General features: G+C 49.0%; 1 protein-coding gene across 2 annotated transcripts in view; it reads right to left on the reverse strand.

Annotated features, from left to right (window-relative positions):
* The window catches only part of LOC143298683 (uncharacterized), a 60,993-nt gene that overhangs the window by 669 nt on the left and 37,824 nt on the right, over nucleotides 1-22,500 (reverse strand). Inside the window, exon 3 of one of the 2 annotated variants that reach the window (XM_076611569.1) lies at nucleotides 1-8,129. This exon is cut by the window's left edge and continues 669 nt beyond it. In XM_076611569.1, coding sequence (XP_076467684.1) covers nucleotides 4,833-8,129 — 3,297 coding nt within the window. In that variant the 3' untranslated portion in view covers nucleotides 1-4,832. Of the gene's footprint in view, nucleotides 8,133-22,500 lie in introns of both variants that reach the window. The other variant, XM_076611568.1, reaches the window with a different exon arrangement.

Consider the following 22,500-nt stretch of genomic DNA (forward strand, 5'->3'; position numbering starts at 1 on the left):
ATCCGCCATGCCTGTCTTTTCGTTGACTAATTTTTCAATTTTGAAGAAACACTTTTTATGCAAAATACAGTAAGACAGCGAACAAACTTCACACTCAAATAAAATGCATGTTTTTTTTAGATTTATTTTTTCAATTAAAAAAAACAAACACGCACACGCACACACACACACACACAAAAAGAAAAAAAGACTCGGCCTCTCTTCCTCTCTGGAGACAGAATTCAGACTCGCATCTCGCCCATGCATAAGAACCCTGAATGTTCGTCAACACGTGAATTCATATATTCTACAGACACTGAATTCTCAAAACAACAACAACAACAAAGCACACAAAAAGGAACTCTCATCATTGTTGCCCCTCCCCCCACCCCACCCCTCTCGCACACTCGACGCAAACAGTTCATCCCCTCCCTTCGCACCCATTTATCCATGCAACAACTGAACAACATACCCCCCTCTCCCCTCCTCTACCTCAGATTATCATCTTCTGATGACGAACATGTAAAACATCCCTTCCCAACTATCATTTTTATGACTGTTTTCTCTTCCCCTATCTGAACACAATGTCCGCTGAGACAAACTAAGACGAGAATAGACCCCAAACGAAATGAGATGCCAACATGAAATGAACGCTTGAACGACTCAGATAACGATCCGTGACGCATGCATATAAATCATTAACACACGGAGACAATGTGTGCAGACAGAGACATGTATACATGTGCTGGAGCTAGCACACTCGCAAGGTCGCTTTAAAAAAAAAAAGTTTTTTTTTTTTTTATACATTACGGGGTGTGCACCCCTCTCGCTACAACAAGTCATCTACGGATATAGAGTACACAGTTCGAATAATGATTTTGGTCCCTGCAAAGGTCACACGCGCACACATGCTGGGTGAAGTTTCATGATGTGTGTGACACGTCAACAATACACGGATCACAATATGACACAATTACAAGTGCATCATCTGTCAGGACACGTCATCAGAATACATCTTTCACAGATTTTTAATGCATTGGGGAGAGGCTTTCATGAACATGTCTCACTTGCGTAATATGAACACACACACACACATACACACATACACACACGCACGCACACACATAAAGAAGTGGAGCTGTTTGAAACATTCTGGATGGGAAGAGAGAGTGAGAGACAGAGACAGACAGAGAGAGTGCTGGAGAGTGAAAGAGAACAATGACAAGTGTCCAAAACTGTAACAACAGCATACACAAGAATAAGACGCAGCCAGTAGCATGCACAGCAATGACCTGAACCAGACTCCCTGCAGATCACTGCAGTGCCAGTACACACGACCACCAACACGGAAGTCACTACATCAACATCTCATCAACACTGACAAGGGCGGACCCTTCTACTCTGGCAATACTCAACTAAACAACGTTTTGGCAATGGAAAGCATAAAAAAAAACCCAAACACACAAAAAAATCCCAAACAACAACAACAAATATTCTCCAACTTCTACCATAACTAATGTAGGGGGGTCTGTACCGACAGGTCCAAACACACCTGTCACTGGAATCTCTAGAGCTGCATTTCTTTAGTTCGCTTTTTTCCCCTTTTCTTTCTTTTTTTTTTTTTTTTTTTATCTGGCCGAGCAACGAATAGTTGAAAGAACATTTGGAAATCTTATAAGAATACTTTCAGTCAAAATACCGATCTTCAAAAAAATCCACGTCCTCTTCGAGTCCTGCGATGGCTATTTCTCGCCATTGGCTTGGCAACTTTTCATTATTCATGTCTAATGCCCCGGCGAGTGTGAAGGCCACTTCGGAGCTGATGGCGACTTCCACGCCCCTCCCCGCCCCCCCTAGCCCCCTCCTCCCAATTTACTTTTCATTCTGTCCATTTTTTCTTCCCTCAATGCATGAAAGAGGAGTGTCTCCTGCGGTGATCCACACGGAACTCTCATCCAAACAAAAAACGCAGGAAAATCTAACACTGCCTACCTTGTTCAAGAAGCGTACACAGACAGAGCAGGCACATTTGGAACACATTTTATGGCCTACTTTTTTTTTTTTTTGCTATTGTTTTTCTTGTTTGATTTTGTTTTTGTCGTAAGCCATTGTCAATGAAATGAAAAGACATGCATACTGTAATTCAATCAGTTCTCATGTGTTTAACAATAAGTATCAACTGAGAAAGATGTATCTCATGGCAACTCAAAAGAGTTGCTGATCCAGGCATATTTGGACCATTCTGTAACATGACGTACAGCGAAACCCGAACCACAAATGTATACCGTTGGAACAACAACTATACAAACTATTGATGTCTCAAGCAAACATGTATAAAATAAACACATCTTTTTAAGTACCACCAAACCATGTAAACACAACACTACATTATATATATATATATTATAATCACAAACAAGGAAGGGATGAAATATATCAAATCCATTTAGAAATCCTTTTCAGAGGGGAAAAAATCTCATTCGAAATTTTACTCTCACCTTTATACGGTTATTTTCGCCATGGTTAAGATAAAGACATAGCACTATGATGGTTTCCCAGATGTGTGTGGACCTTACAGAAAGCGCTAACCTCTGGAAAATTTACACCAATTATACTCTTATTTGACACATATACACTGGTTGATAAGTATTTTCCATTCAATGTGAAAATCAAAAATATGTTCAAGAAATGTTTCATGTCTCCCTTTATCTAAATCACAGCAATAAATCTGTGCTATAAAACCCCACCCCTTGCCCTGCAGCATCCTTCATCACCCACTCTTCCAAAACTTTCTTCAGTCAGAATTTTGATGACCTTCATGTCATCTCACGAACGCTGCATTCCCGCACGAGGCAACAGAAATTGGACAGGCTTCTGATCGCCAGAATACTTGAGTCAGGTTGTAATAGAATCAAATCGAAAGTTGATACACAGACACAATTACAACTGTGAATGAAAATAATAATATACCCCCCCCCCCTCCGGGCTCCCCCCTCCCCGAAAAAAAAAGGAAAAAGAAAAAGAAAAAAATGCTACCAGGAATTAGGGGTTGACCAATGGCTGCATCAGGTTTGAGTCACGTGGGGAGGTAGACAAATCGGCACAGAGTTATGTGCAGGTCGGTCACTTGTCACATCATGCATTCTTCTTTAAAAGACAAAAAGTAATACAGCATTTTTTTTTTACGACCGTACAACGCGTTCAGAACGAGCTACTCATGCTGATGAGGCCAAACATTATGGATGAGAGAAAACCAAATACATTCACGTGGTCCAATTTTGAATTCATTTTATCAATTCAAGGAGTTGTCTTTTACATGTAAACCTGTTGATTTCGTGGTCAGAACATGAGAATGGAAGAACTCTTGATTATCAACATTTATTTGTAACCAGTCTCAATCGCTGATGATGTATGTAATGCACACTTATGCATGTTGTCTTATCATATAGTACACACGCACGGACGCACACACACACACATACACACTATCACTACATATTCAACTGCCACACACTTAACTGCTCATTGAATCATGAGCTGACAATTTTTGTGTGTGCATGTTTCAAACATTCTTCAGTATTTCAATATTTTAGTCTCTTACAGTTAAAATACATGACAGATCTGATACCTTGCTACAGTAGCCAACACTTGTAGCATAATTCAGACAAATTCATTCTTGCAAATAAACACATCAAGGTCATATAAGAGTTCTGTCTGAAACATTTTTAATATAATTATGTTCAGCATTTTTGATTGTGATCTTTTTTTTTCACATGCTGATTACAATCATACTTATTACTGGCGTGTGTTCCAACGTTCATTTCAACTGATTATTATTTACATAACAAGATAACTGTAACGTTGAAAAAAAAAAAACACACAAAAAAAAACATGGACAGCAGTTGATCTGACCCATATATTCAGACAACCTTGTTCACTTAGTTTGCTGTTTGTTGTTGGGAGCTTTTGCACTTCCTAAGAATGTGACTCCCATCAGCAACAGTAGCAGTGTCTTTTGTAGTCAGTTTTAAGCAGACTGGTCGTTGACTATCTTCATGCCTCGTAGAGGGAGAGAGACAAGGAGGAGACTGATGACAGGGAGCCGAGGGGAAAGGAGTTGGGGTTGGGATGACAACCAGAGATGGAGAGAGAGAGAGAGAGAGACAGGCTGAGGAACCAGGGAGATAGATACAACAAGAGTTCAGAGAAAGAAACCGACGCAGCATGGAAGCCAAGTTGACAGTGACAAAAGCACAGCAGGACCAGGAGAAGACAGAAGAGCAGGTACAGCAGCAGCAGCAGCATCTCACGGGTACACTGCTCCGTGACCTCCACAAATCGAGGAAGGCGGTGTGGGGGTGGAGGAGGAAGTGGTACAACACAGTGCAGAACGCGCTGGCTTTTACTTGTTGGCAGTACACGGATTCCACTACTCTGAAATTCAATAAAGAAGGAGACATCAGCAAACTGTCTATATATATATATATATATATATATATATATCTATATCTGTGTTTCTCACGTCTGACTTTCCAGAAAAACCGTCACACAGACCACTTTTTTGTGCAGTTAACATTTTTAAAAACAAATTCACAATTGATGCTATCAACAGTTTGCAAAGAGTTGTTTCCAGTGGTGGGTGTCATTTCTAGAGGAACACTTCCGTTTTGATGTTGTTTTATGCACCTGAAGTACAATGAAGTACAATGCGTAGGAACTGACACCGTCGGATTCGGTGGTCACAATGGCGGCAAAAGGCAGGTGATGTAACACCAGTGAACTAAACACGGCTTTGCCCGAGACATGCTCTCTAGGGTAAGGTGGGCAGAGAGTGCTGGAGTGGGGCAGACTCATCATTTGAGGATGTCATCAAACAGGTCCGAACTCAACGAGTCGAAGTTGTGCGACTGTTCCGAGTTGAAGAACTGCATGAAGTCGTCCTGAGCCAGGCCTGGCGGGTACTGCTGGGCAGGGGGGCCGTTGGCGGCCGTCTGCATGGCACCGGGCCCCATCATGCCCGAGTAGGGGGCGGAGTGGGGCGGCACGGCAGACTGGGGGGGAGGAGGGGGGCCGCCCCCGGCCATACCCGGCCCCCCGCCGCCCCGCATGGCCATGCTGTGCTGCTGGGACATCTGCATGCTCTGGTGCATCATCACCTGGGACCCCCCGCCCACCCCCATGCCCATCCCCCCGGCCCCCATCATGCCGTGGCCCCCGGGCACGGGGGGGCCCTGTCCTCCGCCCATCCCCCCAACAGCGCCGGCGGAACCCGGCCGGTGGGAGAACCCCATCTGTCCCATGCCCCCGGCCCCCGCCGTCATCCCCCCTTGCTGCTGCATCATGGGCCGGGGCCAGCCCTCCCCGTGCCCCCCTCCGTGCAGGTGGTGGGCCAGGTGCGTGGAGGGGTGGGCCGGGTGGCCCGGGTGGGCTCTGGGCTGGGAGATGTTCAGTCCTTCAGGGCCCACGTTGACGTTGGGCGGCCGCTGGTTCCTCATCAGGGCGCTAGTGTAGCCGCTGCTGGGGGCCTGGCTGCTGCTGCTGCTACTGCCGCTAGAGGAGGAGGTGGAGGAGGAAGAGGACGACGAGGAGGAGGAGGGTGTGGAGTGAGGGTGGGTAAGAGACCCCGCGCTGCTCACACCCACCACTGCTCCCCCACTGTTCCCACCGCCGCCGCTGCTGCCGCTGTTGCTGGTGGTGACCACCCCGTTGGGTGTGGTGCAAGTGGTGGTGGGGGAGTAGGAAGGAGGACGTTGCGGCACGGGTTGTTGCTGTTGTTGTTGTTGCTGTTGTTGTTGCTGTTGTTGCTGTTGTTGTTGCTGCTGCTGCTGGAAGGCCATACTCTGCGAGGCCTGGGCCAGCGTGGAGCCCATGTGTTGGCCGGTGGAGCTGACAGAAGCCGCCATGGACTGCACAGCCGACATCTGGGTCATGACCCCCGTGCTGCCCGTGCCGGCCTCCCCCTTGATTGTGGGGTAGGGCGGCGTCTGGTTCACCATGTTCTGCATCGTCTGCAGCGGCGTGGATGACCCCCCGCCTTTACTGTGGTGAGCCCCTCCTCCTCCCCCAGCAGAGCTGGGCGGCTGGTACGGCGGCCCGGGAACCGGCGGGCGGGCGGACGGGTGCAGCTTGTACTCTGGCGGGGGTCGGTTCATGTACTGCTGCTGCTGCTGCTGCTCCCGCCGCATCTCCTGCATCATCTGCATTTCTCGGGCGGCGGCTGCCGACATGGCCATGCCGGGTGGGGGCTGACCTTGACCAGCTTGACCTTGACCCTGCATGTGCGGCGGGCCCATGGTGAAGGACTGTTGCTGGGACACGGTCATACCCTGGGGCGGTCCCTGCTGCTGCTGCTGAAGCTGCTGCTGTTGTTGGGCCGCCGCCGCTGCAGCCGCGGCCATCTGGACCTGCTGGGTCTGGGAGAGGTGGAGGTGGCGGTGCCCGTGGGCCAGGCGCACCTGCTGGGTCTGCGTGATGTGCATGGGGCTGAAGTGGCTGGCCACCTGGTTCTGCAGCTGCTGCAGCGAGCTGGGCCCTGAGGGCTGACCGCTGTGGCCCCCGGCCCCCGCCCCGGGCATGCCGTGCGCCTCTGCCGGGTAGTGGGTCAGGGGTTTGGTCTGCCCGAACCCCATCCCCGCCAGGTCCGGCTTGCCCCCGGAGTAGGGCCCCATTGGGGAGGCGCTCTCCCCGTACCCCCCCGCCGCCTGGCCGTACCCCGGGTACCCCACACTCCCTGGCGGGTAGCACTGGCCCGGGTAACTGGAAGGGTACCCGTTCCTGCTGCGGCCGAAGGGGTCGTAGGGGTCCGGGTAGTGGGACTCGGCTAGAACCTTGCCCGGGAAGGGCGCCCCGGATGTCTGCTGGTGCTGGGCGGCCATCTGCTTGAGAGTCTCTGCCGCGGGCCCCGTGGGCTCCACCAAGGAGGGTGGAGGGGGCCCCACCGGCATACCCGACCCCACCATCCCGCCCATAGCCTGAGGAGCCTCGAACATGGTGGGCGTGAGCGGCGGTCCGGAGTGCGGGTGCTGGGAGGGATGAGGAGGAGGGGGAACCTGGTCGGCGAAGTTGGCCGTGGCCTTGGTCAGGCCCGGAGAGTCACAGCCGTCCAGCGGAGAGAACACGGACCCCGAAGAGTCGGCGCCTCCGCCTCCTGCTGCTCCGCTGCTCTCGGCGCGGGTCTGCACCTTGTGGTAGATCTTGTCGAAGTCGTCCAGCTCCTTGATCAGGTCGCCGTCGTCCTTCTCGATGCTCTCCAGGAAGTACTGGATCTCGTCGTATGGGAGGTCGGGCACGGGCCCGCCGCCTGGAGTGCTGACCACCGAGTCCCCGAGCACGTGCGACACCTCGCACTGCACGTCGTCGTCGACGGGCTCCTGCTTGCACTCGATGCTCGTGTGCACACTGGTCTCCGCGCTCACGCTGCCCGCAGAACCTCCGCCGGAGAGGGGCGGGAGAAGGGCGTTGTTGTCGCGGGCTCTGCCGGCGTTGTTGTTGTTGTTAGCGTTGTTGTTGGCGTTGCCGAGTGTGGCGGTGGTGGTGGTGTTGGCGCTGATGCTAGCCCCTCCTACTCCTCCGCAGTGTTGGGGGTGTTGCTGGGTAGAGGTGGAGGTGTGCACGTTAATGTTACTGCCACCGTTGGGGGCCTGGGGGCCGTGGTAGTGGGGGTGGGGATGGTGGTTGTGGTTGTGGTTGGCGGGCGAGCCGTCGGGTTGTTGTTGTTGTTGTTGCTGTTGGGCGTGGGGGTGCTGGCTGACCGGGGGTGGTGGGTAGCGGGTGGAGCTGACCGTCACATTGGTGTGGATGGTCTGCGGGCTCTGGCGCTGCGAGGAGGAAATCTGCTGCACGATCTGCACGGACAGGTGGGGCAGGGCGCCGTCCTGGACCCCGCCCGTCACCCCAACGTTGGTGCTGCTGCTCACCTTGCTGACCCCGCTCACGTGCGACGTCGTCACGCCCTGCTGGCTGCCCGTGCCCGTGCCCGCGGGAGGCGGCGGCGCGTGCTCGTTGTCGTCGAACTGGAAGATGTTGTCCGCCGCGACCCCGGCGGCGGCTGCTGCTGCTGCTGCTGCGGCAGTGGTGGTGTTGGTGTTGGTGGAGGTGGCGCTGTTTTCGTTGTTGTTGGCTGTGGCCGAGTCGATCTTTTGCTTCAGCTTCTGCTGCAACAGAGGGCGTATGTGGCGTATTAACAAGTGACACACACACACACACACACACACACACACACACATATATATATATATATATATATGTGTGTGTGTGTGTGTGTGTGTGGAGAGAGAGAGAGAGAGAGAGAGAGAGAGAGAGAGAGAGAGAGAAATAATGAATTCAAAATATAAAGATAAAACACATCTGACGAACATGACACCCCTCCTCCAGCCCTCCACAGAAAACACAATAACATCCAACAACCCACACAAACGTTTACTCACATACACACACGCGGAGACATACATACACACACACACTCAGCTACCCCCCCACCCCCTCCCTCCCCAACACTCCAAACACACACGAACACTCACTAATCCCCCCATCCCTCCGACACACTTAAAAGCACACAATCCCTCTACTCCCCCACCCCCTCCCAATCCCTCTACTCCCCCACCTTACACACTCACGCATCCTCTCCCCCCATCCCTCCCCGCTCCCCTCCCCCCCCAACCCCCCGCCCAACACATACCAGAACAACATCACACTGAGGAGACAGGTAGCATAATAACCATTCATCATACTGTCAAGAAGCAAAATGAAGGGGAAGGAAGGTGGGGGATAGTGGAAAGGGTGGGTGCGGAAGAGGGAGGAGGAGGAGGGTACAATTGGCCAACGCTACAAAATGTCAAGCGGAAAGCCACCACAAATCATCCCCCCTCCTCCACCCCAAGCTCAGAACCTCCCCCCCTCCCACCCCCCAGACCCCCAACATACACACACACACACACCTCCTGGAAACGTACACCCACGTGAAACGTTTCCTCACGGTTGACTGGGCTGACGGACGGACAGCAAGCCATGATAACGTCCGGACCTTCAAGTTATCCTCCATTAGCCAGCTGCCGTGTTTACCTGAGGCTTACCATAGGGCCCCTTGCTTTGTCACGGACAGCTCCGTTAGGATGTCGGAGTGGGGGGTGAGGGGGGGGGGAGTGGGGGGAAGAGATGGGGGGATGGGGAGGAGGATGGGGGACGGGGTGTCAACTTATAACGGATGCGGTGTGGATGAGTGATGTATTTAGCAAAAGGGAAGAGTTCTTGTGAATGACTTGATATTTGTTCAGCTATGGACTTCAGTAATTCGGTTCTGTTGTGGAGAGAGAATGAAGGTGTTGACAGAATTTTTTTTTTTTAACGTATTCAAGCAAATGATTCATAGTCACAGTACAGTCAAAACTGGCCATAAGGGCGTATTCACAAAAGCATCAGATTCACGGCTTGCCATCATTTAAACCTACCCAAAATCATTGATTCCAATTATGGTGCCTAGTGCCTATTACCAAAAAAACAACAACAAAACAAAACAAAAACAAACCAAAACAAAACAAACAAACAAACAACAACAAAAAAACAACAACAAAAAAACAAACAAACCCCCCCACACATTTGAGACTAACTGAAAGGGTTACAACAGAAACCTCTCAGCTTTGCACACGCCAAATGAGCCATCCTCCTTTCCATCAATAAATTCAAAAATAATAATAATGTCACTGGTTTCAGAAGATGAGAAGCTCGCTCTTATAAACTGCAGTTCACTGGTAAATATGCGGTAAAAACAACGTCACACAAGGGTGCAAAATAGTACTTTTAAAATAATATTTTTCTAATCATATTCGTACTACATAAGCTTACAGTCGAACGAACAGCAAAGTGAGAGCTGTATGATCAATAATTTCTCCAGTACAACAGGACTTCAGTGACAGCTTTACAGCTTGGTCTGTGACGCTCAAACCAGGAGGCAAGGTTGAACTGGTTCATCTTAGTGTTTCAGCCTTGGGGGAACCATCCTAACGCCGACTGTCTTTAGGCCATCTTCACCGAGGGGGTTGTACTTGGGCAGGACACTCTCCACCATACTGAAATTCTATCACAGATAGTCAGGACAACAACTGCTTCCTCTACTGTTCTGTCATAATCGGAGACGACTGACTGAAAAAATCATTACGTCTATTTTGCAACACCACCACCACCAACAACAAAGACATCGTACAAATAAATTTCAACAATAACAAAAACAACATAAGTAATGAATTGAGGCAGCACCGTGAAAGAGAACGAGAGAGTGGGAAGACGGAAGGGGGAGAGGGAGGCAGTACGGAGAGAGAAAGAGAGAGAGAGGGAGAGGGAGAGAGAGGGAGAGAGGGAGAGAGAGAGAGGCAGAGAGGGAGAGAGAGAGAGAGGCAGAGAGAGAGGGAGAGAGAGTGGGGAGAGAGAGAGGGGAGAGAGAGAGGGGGGAGAGAGAGAGGGGAGAGAGAGTGAGAGAGAGGGGAGAGAGAGAGGGGGGAAAGAGAGAGAGAGGGGAGAGAGTGAGAGAGAGGGGAGAGAGAGAGAGAGGGGGAGAGAGAGAAGGGAGAGAGAGAGGGAAAGAGAGAGGGGAGAGAGAGAGAGGGAGAGAGAGGGGGAGAGAGAGAGAGGGAGAGAGAGAGGAGAGAGAGAGAGAGGAGGGAGAGAGAGAAAGAGGTGTTACTGTTAATAGGTGAGGGTACGCACATTAATGACCTATCTCTGACGTCACTCTGGCAATACCAGATGGCACACATCTCCACGACACGGAGCCTTTCTCATCATGTCGGTACTGTTCGCTTTTTGTTTTGTTTTTCTTTTTTTTCTTTTTGTCAACACCACTCCTAAATATTCAGGACTTGTATCAACGAATAGTAGGGGTTTTTTCTTCTTTTTTTTTTGGTACTGTATGTTGATAATAAATGTGATGTGCTTTGCTACAACAGAAATCGAATGTACTAGTTTATGGAATGTGAGACAGAACACACAAACATACACATACCGATGAGCTCGGATAATTCTCTTTCTTTCTCTCTCCCTCTCTCTTTCCTGCTTTCTACCCCACCCTCTCTGTGCGGTGAAAAACCACTTCTGGTGGGAAATACATAATATTTACAAATGAAAGAAAGAACACATACACAAACACACACGAACACATACACAAACACACACGATAGCGAAACACACACACACACACACACACACACACACACACCACACACACACACACACACACACAGACACACACACACACACACACACACACACACGACACCACACCACACCACACCACAACACACACCAGCGCCCAGAACAGTGAATGAACGAGAACATCCCCCTGCACACCACCACTCACTCAGTCCCGAAGCGAGGACTTGCCGTGTGGACGGCCCAACTACAGATACGTATAAACGGTGGTGGTGAGTCCACAACAACATCCCCAATCCCTCAGCTCCCGGTATTCCATGTAGCAAAGGTCACAGGAAGCATAAATCTCCTACTGCCACCACGTCCGTACACGTTCATCACTGCCCATAGACGGGCCACCCTCCTGCTCCTGCTCCTCCTCCTTCTCCGGTCCATCATTCAAAGGTAAAGAAGGATGGGGGCCGGGTGGTGGTGGTGGTGGTGGGGGGATAGAGGGAGGAGGAGCAGGAGGAGGGGTGCGTTGTTGAGTCAGAACACCCCATGGTGTGTGTGTGTGTGTGTGTGTGTGTGTGTGTGTGTGTGTGTCTGTGTGTGTGTGTGTGCTCGTAACAAAGTAAGTTTACCCAAGGTAAACTAGCTGACATTTGATACCACCACCATTACTACTACCAACTACCACTGCAACTGCTTCTGGACTACAACGTGTTGACGAAGACGAGAGCAACAACAAGAATAGAGGCAAGGCCTTCAAGACTCACTTGTGATACACTTAAAAAAAAATCCAAGCTATTTATGTATTGAGTATAATTTCAAAATATAATGTTTAAGATGAGAAAGATCAGTTTAAAGCGAATTAAGTCCCCTAGCATTAATTACAGAGTAATTTCCCTTTTTTTATTATCTACACCAAAACGTTTGCAAAATAAATAAAACTTCCATGCTTAGCAAAAGAAGTTCCTGTTTGAACAAAAAATGATAATAATGACTGCTCTTGTTGTTGGGTCAGAATATCAGATCAAAGTGCCAAGTTTAGAGAATACAAAAAATATAAATATAACAGTAAATGCAGTTTGCATATAATTAGGCTTCATTTTTTTGGTGCCCATCCCAGAGGTGCAATATTGTTTTAAACAAGATGACTGGAAAGAACTGAATTTTTCCTATTTTTATGCCTAATTTGGTGTCAACTGACAAAGTATTTGCAGAGAAAATGTCAATGTTAAAGTTTACCACGGACACACACACACACACACACACACACACACACACACAGACAACCGAACACCGGGTTAAAACATAGACTCACTTTGTTTACACAGGTGAGTCAAAAACGGTTATATGAAAGTTCACAGCAGCAGCAGAAGAAGAAGAATAAGAAGAAGCAAAGACAAAAAAGATAAAAGATAACATTCATAACAAGGGCAGAAAACGACAACAACATCAACAGCAGTAACAACATAAGACGAAAGTAGGAAGGGGAGAAGAAGGTAAAGGAGGATAAGGAAGAAGAGGAAGAAGACGAAAGAGAAGGAAAAGGAGCAGAAGGAGGAGGAGGAGGAGCAGAAGGAGGAGGAAAAGGAGGAGGAGGAGGGGGAAGAGGAGCGACAGCAACTACAGTCGGAGGAGCAGAACAGAAGCCATCAAGACAAGAAGCAGAAACAGGAGGGATAAGCCTGTTTCCATCCGTCCTTCCCCCCTGATTATCAGAGGATTGGACAATCTTGTTATACCCCCCCCCCCCTCTCCCGCCCCGTCCAGAGACCCCCAGAAGCTTACGTTATCTCCGCCCCACCCTCCTGAAAAGATTTCACTTACCCTTTTCTTTCCTTACATTTAAGATCCCCCCAAAAAAATGTATACATGTATACATTCTTTACGCCACTCCTCTCACCTCTGCTCCTGTTCAAGCCTTTATGGGCTTAGCTAAATTTTCATCAGCAATTTTCTACCATTGTCCACCATAGGTCAGGATATTTTTTTCCCCTTGTTCACCGAAGGTCAGGCTATTTTCTCCCCTAGTCCTCCAAAGGTCAAAGGTCAGCTATTTTCTCCCCTAGTCCACCAAGAGTCAGTCCATTTTCTCCCCTAGTCCTCAAAAGGTCAAAGGTCAGGCTATTTTCTCCCCTAGCCCACCAAAGGTCAGGCTATTTTCTCCGTTAGGTATCAAAGGTCAGGCTATTTTCTCTCCGTGTTCACCAAACGTCAGGCTATTCCCCCCCTAATCCACCAAAGGTCAGGCTATTTTCTCTCCGTGTTCACCAAACGTCAGGCTATTTTCTCCACTAGGTATCAAAGGTCAGGCTATTTTCTCTCCGTGTTCACCAAACGTCAGGCTATTCCCCCCCTAATCCACCAAAGGTCAGGCTATTTTCTCTCCGTGTTCACCAAACGTCAGGCTATTTTCTCCACTAGGTATCAAAGGTCAGGCTATTTTCTCTCCTTGTCCACCAAAGGTCAGGCTATTTATCCCCTAGTCCACCAAACGTCAGGCTATTTTCTCCTCTAGTCCACCTAAGGTCAGGCTATTTTCTCCCCTTGTCCAACAAATATCAAACCATTTTCTTTCCTCCCCCATTCCAAGGGTCAGGCCATTTTCTCTCCCAATCCACCAGGCTATTTTCTCTCCTATCAAACCAAACGTCAGGCAAAATAAATGTTCTCCCTTAATCCACCAAATGTGTCTCCTATTCCAAAGGTCAGGCTTTTTTCTCCACTAGTACATCAAAGGTCAGGCTATTTTCTCTCGCAGTCCAGCAACTGTTAGGCTATTTTTCCAACGCCTTCTCATTATAATTATAGAATGTTCTCAGGTCAGGCCAGTTTCATTTCCTCTGTGGTTTCTTCCCGGATCATCAAACAGAGGCGGGTTAGTCGCTCTTCCGTCTTTTTCTCAGGCCACGGTCTTTTTGTCAGGCAGTTTTCCGGCCATTTAATTGTTCTCTGACAACACTGGCTCCCCTGAAAATATCGGGGTCATATTTCCACAGAGAACTCAGAACTTACATTAACGTGTTTTTTTTGTTTTTTTTTTTGTTTTTTTCATGAATTCAAGGATTAACATTTTTGACGTGGTCTTCTTCTTCTTCTGCGTTCGTGGGCTGCAACTCCCACGTTCACTCGTATGTACACGAGTGGGCTTTTACGTGTATGACCGTTTTTACCCCGCCATGCAGGCAACCATACTCCTCTTTAGGGGGTGTGCATGCTGGGTACGTTCTTGTTTCAATAACCCGCCGAACGCTGACATCGATTGCAGGATCTTTAACGTGCTTATTTGATCTTCTGCTTGCGTATACACACGAAGGGGGTTCAGGCATTAGCATGTCTGCATAATGTTGACCTGGGAGATCGTAAAAATCTCCACCCTTTACCCCCACCAGGCGCCGTCACCGTGATTCGAACCCGGGACCCTCAGTTTGAAAGTCCAACGCTTTAACCACTCGCCCGTCTGACATGGTCTATTCTTCCGGTCTGTCCAGGGAGGGAGAGGGGGAGAGAGAGATAGAGAGAGAGAGAGAGAGAGAGAGGAGAGAGGAGAGAGAGAGAGAAGGGAGAGGGAGAGGGGGGTGGGGGGAGAAAGAAAGAAAGAAAGAATGGACGAACGAACGAATGACAGTCTGGTTTTTCTTTCTGTGGGTTGTAAACTATGCTTTCTGTTTTGTTTCATGCAGAGTTAGAAAAGAAGAAGAAGAAGAAGAAGCCAGAAAAAGTTCAGAAGCTGCATATTAAAAAGCCCCACCCCCCCTCCCTCGGCTCCCTCCCCCGGCCCCCTCCCCCCCCATCACTGCCCAGCTAAATGATATGCAAAGATTGTGACACACAAATGAGTTCGTGTGCTTGACATGTAAAACGTGTTTGTTCAACTTGACGGAGACAAATCGCCTGCCGTGGGCAAAACACACAGGTAGGAAAGGAGCCGGGGAGCAAGGGGGAGGGGGAGGGGGAGGAAGGAGAGGGTGAAAGAAAGGGAGATGGTGGATGAAGAAGACAAGTTGATAAAAAAAAAAAAAAAACCCGCAGAAAAAGAACAATAGCAATAATAAGAATAAGAGTGAAAAGAAGAAAATCTCTCTCCCTCTCTCTCTCTCTAAACACGCATACATTCACACTCATTCACACACACGCATACACACACATGCACACACGCACACACACACATACGCACGCACAGAAGCTGCTCCACACAATGTATGACAGGGCCAAAAACAAACACTCGTTCTCCTGAGCAAAATGAAAGGGAACAGAGAGATGTGGCAGTGGATGGGGAAGGGGGTAGAGGAGGGGGGGGGGGAGACAGGGAATTTGGGAGGGGGTAGGGGAGTGGACTGGAGGTTTGGGGAGGAAAAAACGTACATGTGGCAGTGGATGGGGAAGGGAGTAGAGGAGGGGGAGGGGGGAGTGACAGGGAATTTGGGAGGGGTGGGGGAGTGGACTGGAGGTTTTGGTAGGGAAAAACGTACATGTGGCAGTGGATGGGGAAGGGGGTAAACGGCGGGATAGCGACAGGGACTTTGGGAGGGGGTTGGGAGAGGGGGTGGAGGTTTTGGAGAGGGGAACTGGGGTGCTGGGGTTGGACAGAAAGATGGAAGGGGACAGAGCCCTACCTCCCTCAGACGCCCAACACACACACGCACGCAACACAAACACCCCCCCCCCCCCATGCTCACCACACCACACACACACATACATGTACAAAACACGCACAAACACACTCGCACACACACACACACACACCACTTGTTGCCAACGCCAGACGAACGGGGCGACAGAGGGGATGGGGTCCATTCCTTTTCCACTTCCAACCACCGTCACTTGTACTGCTGTTGGTTTTCGTTCGCTCTTTCTGTGTGATCACGTCTGATTTCATGTGTCCTTGCTCTATCTCTCTCTCTCTCTCTCTCTCTCTCTCTGTGCCCTCCTCTCTCTCTCTCTCTGCACCCCCCTCCTCTCTCTCTGTACCCCCCTCCTCTCTCTCTCTCTGCACCCCCCTCCTCTCTCTCTCTCTCTGTACCCCCCCTCTCTCTCTCTCAACCTCTGTTTACATTTCTCTGTCTTTGTCTCTCTTTGTGCATTTCTGTCTATCTCTACCTGTCTGTCTGTCTCTCTGTGTCCATCTCTACCTGTCTGCCTGTCTGTCTCTCTGTGTCCATCTCTACCTGTCTGCCTGTCTGTCTCTCTGTGTCCATCTCTACCTGTCTGTCTGTCTGTCTGTCTCTCTGTGTCCATCTCTACCTGTCTGTCTGTCTCTTTTCCTCTGTGCTTCTCTCTCTCTGTGCCAAAGTTCTCTCTCTTTCTCTCTCTGTATCTCCCTCTCTCCCTTGGTGCCTCTTTCTTCTGTTCTTCTCTCTCTCTCTCTCTCTCTGCCTGTCTAACTGGCAACATCTATCTCCCTCAGAAGTCCCAAATATACATTAATGGTTGATGTTTTTCTCTCTCTCTCTCTCGAGCCCTCATCATTATGTGTGCACTGTGTGTGTGTGTGTGTGTGTGTGTGTGTGCGGAGGCGCGCGCGCCCCTTCAGACATATCACACAAACACACACACACACACACACACACACACACAGAGCTGACATTTCCGTTCCGACGGAGTCGCTGTCCCTTCAATCACGTACAACCGATCATGTGTCTGTCTTTAGTTCTTTCCATCTTTCTCTCTTTTGCCTTTCATCTCCACCCAATGCCGTCATTTCGAGATGTTTGCAGAAACCTGCGCACAAGACGCACAAGGATGGATGGACATGAAGCCATGTTTGGCTTTATTCCTAATGATGTAATATACATGCAAGATCCCCACGTCTTTGCGCACACGCCTGGTTGCCTCTTACATGCATGTGATGTCCCATAAATGCATGATTACAACACACAAAAAGCAAAGCAATAAAACAACAACAAAAACCAGCTGTATGACAATATGCTATGTGTTTTGCTGCAGACTCTATATATATGCTTACTGCTTGTACACAGAAATCTATGAATAAAAAAACTCACAGCCAAACCCAGAGACGGGATGCTAAACGGTAAGGCCATGCTGACAATTCTCCCTTTCTCTCGGTTTGTTAGAACACCATTGGCAACTTGACCTTTTGGTTTTATGTCAGAGTGAATATATATTCTCACCTTTACCACTGTATAACTTACGTACATTGTCTATTTTTCAGATTCCCTATGGTCTGACTAATGATAATAATACTCATTAATTTTATATTGCGCCCTTTCTCTCTAACAGCTCAGGTGCCAGTTGCATTGACTGTTTCTAATTTTTTGACAGTTACACGTGACTAAATGCCTACGTTGACCGAACTACGCCATTGGTCAGTTCCATACTACACACAGTTAGTAGCGGGTTACGACCATACTAGGCTCTTCCGTCCGAGCAATGCAACTGGCTCCAGGGCGTTTTACACGAAAGAAAAACTATTTCGAATTACATAAATCATTCATGACCAATCTTTCTCTCTCCCCCTCTCTCCCTCCATCCAAAGTGAGCTGACATGGGTGGTGTTGGAGAAGAAGGAAGCTGATAAACAGGTTATAAAAAAGATGAGTTTTTTGCACAGGTATGATGAGGAAGGTTGTTCCAGATGTGAGGAGCAGCAATGGTGAAATAACGTTCACCATAGGTTCTTGTGTGTGTGTGTGTGTGTGTGTGTGTGTGTGTGTGTGTGTGTGTGCGCGCGCGCGCGCGAACATGTTAACAATGTTAACATTTCTATGTGAGCGGACCACCACCCCCTCCCCTACCACCATCTTCTTTCTCTCTATCCTGCAGCATGAGGCATGTGTGTGTGTGTGTGTGTGTGTGTGTGTGCGCGCGCGCGCTATATGTGTGTGTGTGTGCGCGCGCGCGCATACTTATGTATCACTGTGGATGTCAGATCGTCAGACAAATGTCACGAGCTTTCATCTTTCAACCCCCTCTTTTTCTGACCACCCTCTCTCTTCCCCCACAACTCACCCACCCACCACTCACATCTCCCTCACAAGTCACTTTCAAGGCCACACACACACCACGGCAGATCTGGATCAAGCTTTGTTATCTTTGATTCTATTTGTTATGTATATAAATATACTTTTTTTTCTCTCTCTCCTTGTTTTGTTTGTGTTTTGTTTCCTTCAATACGTGTTGTATCTGACAGTCCGTCCCACCACTCCATGCGACCCAGTTATGATTGATTTTAACAGAGGCGAGGCATTTATTATTTTTTTTAATCTTATTTTATACCTGTCTGTTTGTGTCTCTTTCTGTCTCTTGTCTGTTTATCTCTTGTCTCTCGCCCCGTCCAAACTTCCCTCCGCCCGACTGCCACACACACACACACACGCGCGCGCGCGCGCGCGCGCGCCAACACGACAGACACGTACACGCACAGAAAAAAACATATGCACCTGCACATGGATTCCAATTACGAGCACTCACAAGAGCACACAGAAGCAGCGCACGTACGCACGCGCAAACACACACACACACACACACAGAGTAACACACCCATTGGAAAATGTGTGTGTGTGTGTGTGTGTGTGTGTGTGTGTGTGTGTGTGTGCGTCTGTGTGTGTGTGTGTGTGTGTGTGTGTGTGTGTGTGTCCGCGCGCGCGCGCACCCATACCTACTGATGTCACAAAGATGTGGTCAAAACAAACACAAGAGAACGTGTGACGGATCCGAGACTGGGTGGCGGAGGGCGGAGGACGGGGGTGGGGGGGTGGAGGTGGTGTGTGTGTGTGTGTGGGGGGGGGGGGGTGTGAGGGGGGTAGGAGGGGGGTAAGTAAGAGACAGACAAGCGGAGAGAGGGAGAAGTATGGACAGGGGAGATGAAAGAAGAGGTAGACAGGGTGTCGAGGGTGGGACTATGCGAAGGCTGGCCCTGAGAGAGGGAGAGGGAGAGTGAGGGAGGGTGAGAGATGGAGGAGTGAGACAGGTGCGGGAGAGAAAAGGATGATGAACAGGGGAGAGAGACAGAGACAGAGAGAGAGAGAGAGAGAGAGAGAGAGAGTCGATCATACTGTACATCGGCCTTGGGCAACAGTACATTTGTATCGCCCGTTGAAAGTTGAATGGGTGGTAGAGAAGAGAGAGAGGGAGGGGGGGAGGAGGAAGAGAGGGAGAAAAAAGAAAGAGAGAGAGACAGAGACAGAGTCATATGCGGAGAGACAGAGAGAGTTTACCTACTGGGCCAAATGTTCATTTCAATAGCTGGATGAGTACATGCATAAAACGTTGTGTGTGTGTGTGTGTGTGTGTGTGTGTGTGTGTGTGTGTGTGTGTGTGTGTGTGTGTGTGTGTGTGTGTGAGAGAGAGAGAGAGAGAGAGAGAGAGAGAGAGAGAGAGAGCATGTTTGTGTATATGGGAGAGAGACAGAGAAAGAGAGACAGACAGACTAACAGACAGACAGAGAAAACGCGCTTGCGTGCTACTTCGCGTGCGTGCGCAAAGTCAAACTGATCCTACTTCCCTCTTGTTATAATAATAGTCGGATACTTTCATCCCACTCCCATCCCCCCCATGCCCCATCCAGCCCCTAACCTCCCCCCCCCCCAGCCCCCTCCGCCTCTCCCCTGCCCGTCCTCCTCAGCGCCCCCCGCCCCCCACCCCCCTCCCATCCCCCCCATATCATCCGTGGGCCCGACAGCCAGTCTCTCTCCCAAAGCGCGAGACTCGGTCGCGACTATGCGTCACAGTGCGACACCGTTTTCATTTCCGGTCCTGCGTTCGTACAATTCGTTTCAGGTCCCACACCACGAAAAGAGCCTCTCACACTGCTGGGTGGGGGTGACTTTACACTCTACCGTGCTGACAAGACTTCGTCAAGGTGTGTGCTTTAATTTATAAATGTTTCTCTTACCAGGATATATGGAGATCTCAACCACTGAGTTGAATAGGATACTATTGAGCTCGATGATCTCAACTGGTTTGGGATAAAAGGAACAGCTCTCACCGATGAGTATTTTCGCTGTACTAGTTTCCAATGAGCTATCATGTTGCAGGGTTTTTTTTGTTTTTGTTTCCGATTTCGTTGGAGAGAGAGGAGGAGATGGGAGAGGGGGCGGGGCAGAGAAACAAAGAGACAGACAGACAGACATACAAAGAGACAGACATACAGACACACAGAGAGACACAGAGACCGAAAGAGACGAGAGACAGACGGAGCGTAGCGATTTCACAATGCTTTCATGGCAAACCTTCAAGGCTCTGTCATCGAGGAAAGAGACAAAGAAGGGATGATCAAGACAGGCAAACATACAGTCAGTCAGTCTGGACAGACAGACAGACAGACAGACAGACCACCACATGTTATGAAACGGCGTCGACGCATCCCTGTTCAACACTTTGACACAAACGTCACAACAGTCAACACAGCCATGGGGATGGGGAAGAGGGGTAGGGAGGGTTTTATTCATAAACACAAAAAAGGATCGTCCACTCATATAATATAGTCAAAGACTGCGTCGCCTTATGACACAGTCATTACCTGGGTCTTCATCCCCACTTGAGGACCCACTTCTGATGAAGTCTAGTGGGGATTTTCTCCGATCTCGCAGGTCAACATATGTGCAGACCTACTAGTTCCTGAACCCCCTTCGTGTGCATATATGCAATGTAGAAGATCAAATACGCACGCTAAAGATCCTGTAATAAAGCGCTTAGAGCTTGGTCTCCGACCGAGGATAGGCGCTGTGTAAGTATCCATATCATCACCATCAAGTCTGCTTCATCTACTCGCTCCTCGTGCTGACGAGGGACAAGGGACTCCATTGTCACATCACATACCATGGCGCATGCGAAAACTACCACAACCCTGGTAATTCAGGCTCTGTATGGTATGTTAAGCTATAAGCGTTAACTCACCAACAAAAGAAAGTAAAATCGGACAGAAGATGGTGGACATTTAGGGGGCCCCACAAGCCTGTGTTTCGAGTCTCCGCTCACCCACCTACTGTCGTCCATCACAGACGATGTAAAAAGAACGTAGTCACTCAGATCTCAGGATGTGTGTGTGAGCACTTCTGCTGACGAAGAAACACTAGACAGGAACGCCCCACGGCTGACTGACACGTCCTCAACCTCCGGCTCTTTTTTCAGTCTTCTGAGTGTCAGGTTTTTTTTTTTAGTCGGCGTCCTCTTTGATGAATTTTCTGTTTGTTCTTTTTCGTAGGGCCTATTTGCGTACTTCTCAGGGCTTAAAAATCAACACGACTACTACTACTGCTACTGTTGCTGCTATTACTACTACAACTATAACAACAACAACTGCTGCTGCTGCTGCTACTGCTGCTACTACTACTACTACTACTACTACTTATAACAAAACCAACATCAACAACGTGTCCCCCTGGATGAATTTCATGCATGGGCTTTTTTCGTGGGACCAAATTACGCATTCTGATGGCTGAAATCAACAACAACAAATAATAACAATAAATGGCCATGGTAATGAAAAGAACAAGAAGAGAAAGAAGACAAAGAAGAAGAAGCAGTAGGAGGGGGAGGAGGAGGAGAAGACAAAGAAGAAGAAAAATCCTGAAGAAGAAGAAGAAGAAGAAGAAGAAGAAGAACAACAACAACAACAGCAACAACAACAAAAACAGCACCAAATATCAGCCGCACGACAGCCTTTCGTTTTCAACAGACAACACTTATCTTTATTTTATTTGTTTATAAGTCTACCCCCACCCCCACCCTCCCTGTTTGCGAACAACGTTTTCAGACTCTGACCTTCTGAGGGGCCATTCTTTCAGCAGAAAAGAAATGTCACTGTGTTCAGCCAGTGAGAACCTCTCTGCTGTCGGTGCTATTATCAGTCACATCATTCAGACAATCATGCACGCACGCACGCTTGTTCTTTCTCTCTCTATGCCTGTCTGTCTGTCTGTCTCTCTCTGTCACACACACACACACACACACACACACACACACGCTCCATCCTGTGCTTGCTGGGCATAAACACACACACAGCCGACAACTATCCGCCTCTGTCCCCCCTCCCATTCCTTCTACAATCCTCTTTTTTTTTTCTTTTTTTTTTTTTCTTGCTTTCCTGACAGCGCGTTAGTGAGTAAAGTAGGGAGGAGAGGTGGGAAGGCCGAAGATGTGTGTGTTGTGTGTGTGTGTGTGTGGGGAGGGGGGGGGGGTGTCGGATGTGGGCGGGTAGGCGGCGAGTGGGGGGGTGGGGGAGGAGAGGGGGAGAGGGTGGAGATACAAATCCACAAAAAACGTCTCTGGCGCATGGAAATTTTTCTCCCCTAAACCATACCCACTAGTTTCTGTCTCGCATCCTCGAAGCGTGTTGGGTGCGAAATTCCCTTCACGTCTCCACGTACATTGTATTTCTCTCCTTAGAACTGCGTTTGTGGGCGATGACAACTGATACGCTCACTCGTATAC

Source organism: Babylonia areolata, chromosome 24 (genome assembly GCF_041734735.1).
Source record: "Babylonia areolata isolate BAREFJ2019XMU chromosome 24, ASM4173473v1, whole genome shotgun sequence".
NCBI lineage: Eukaryota > Metazoa > Mollusca > Gastropoda > Neogastropoda > Buccinidae > Babylonia > Babylonia areolata.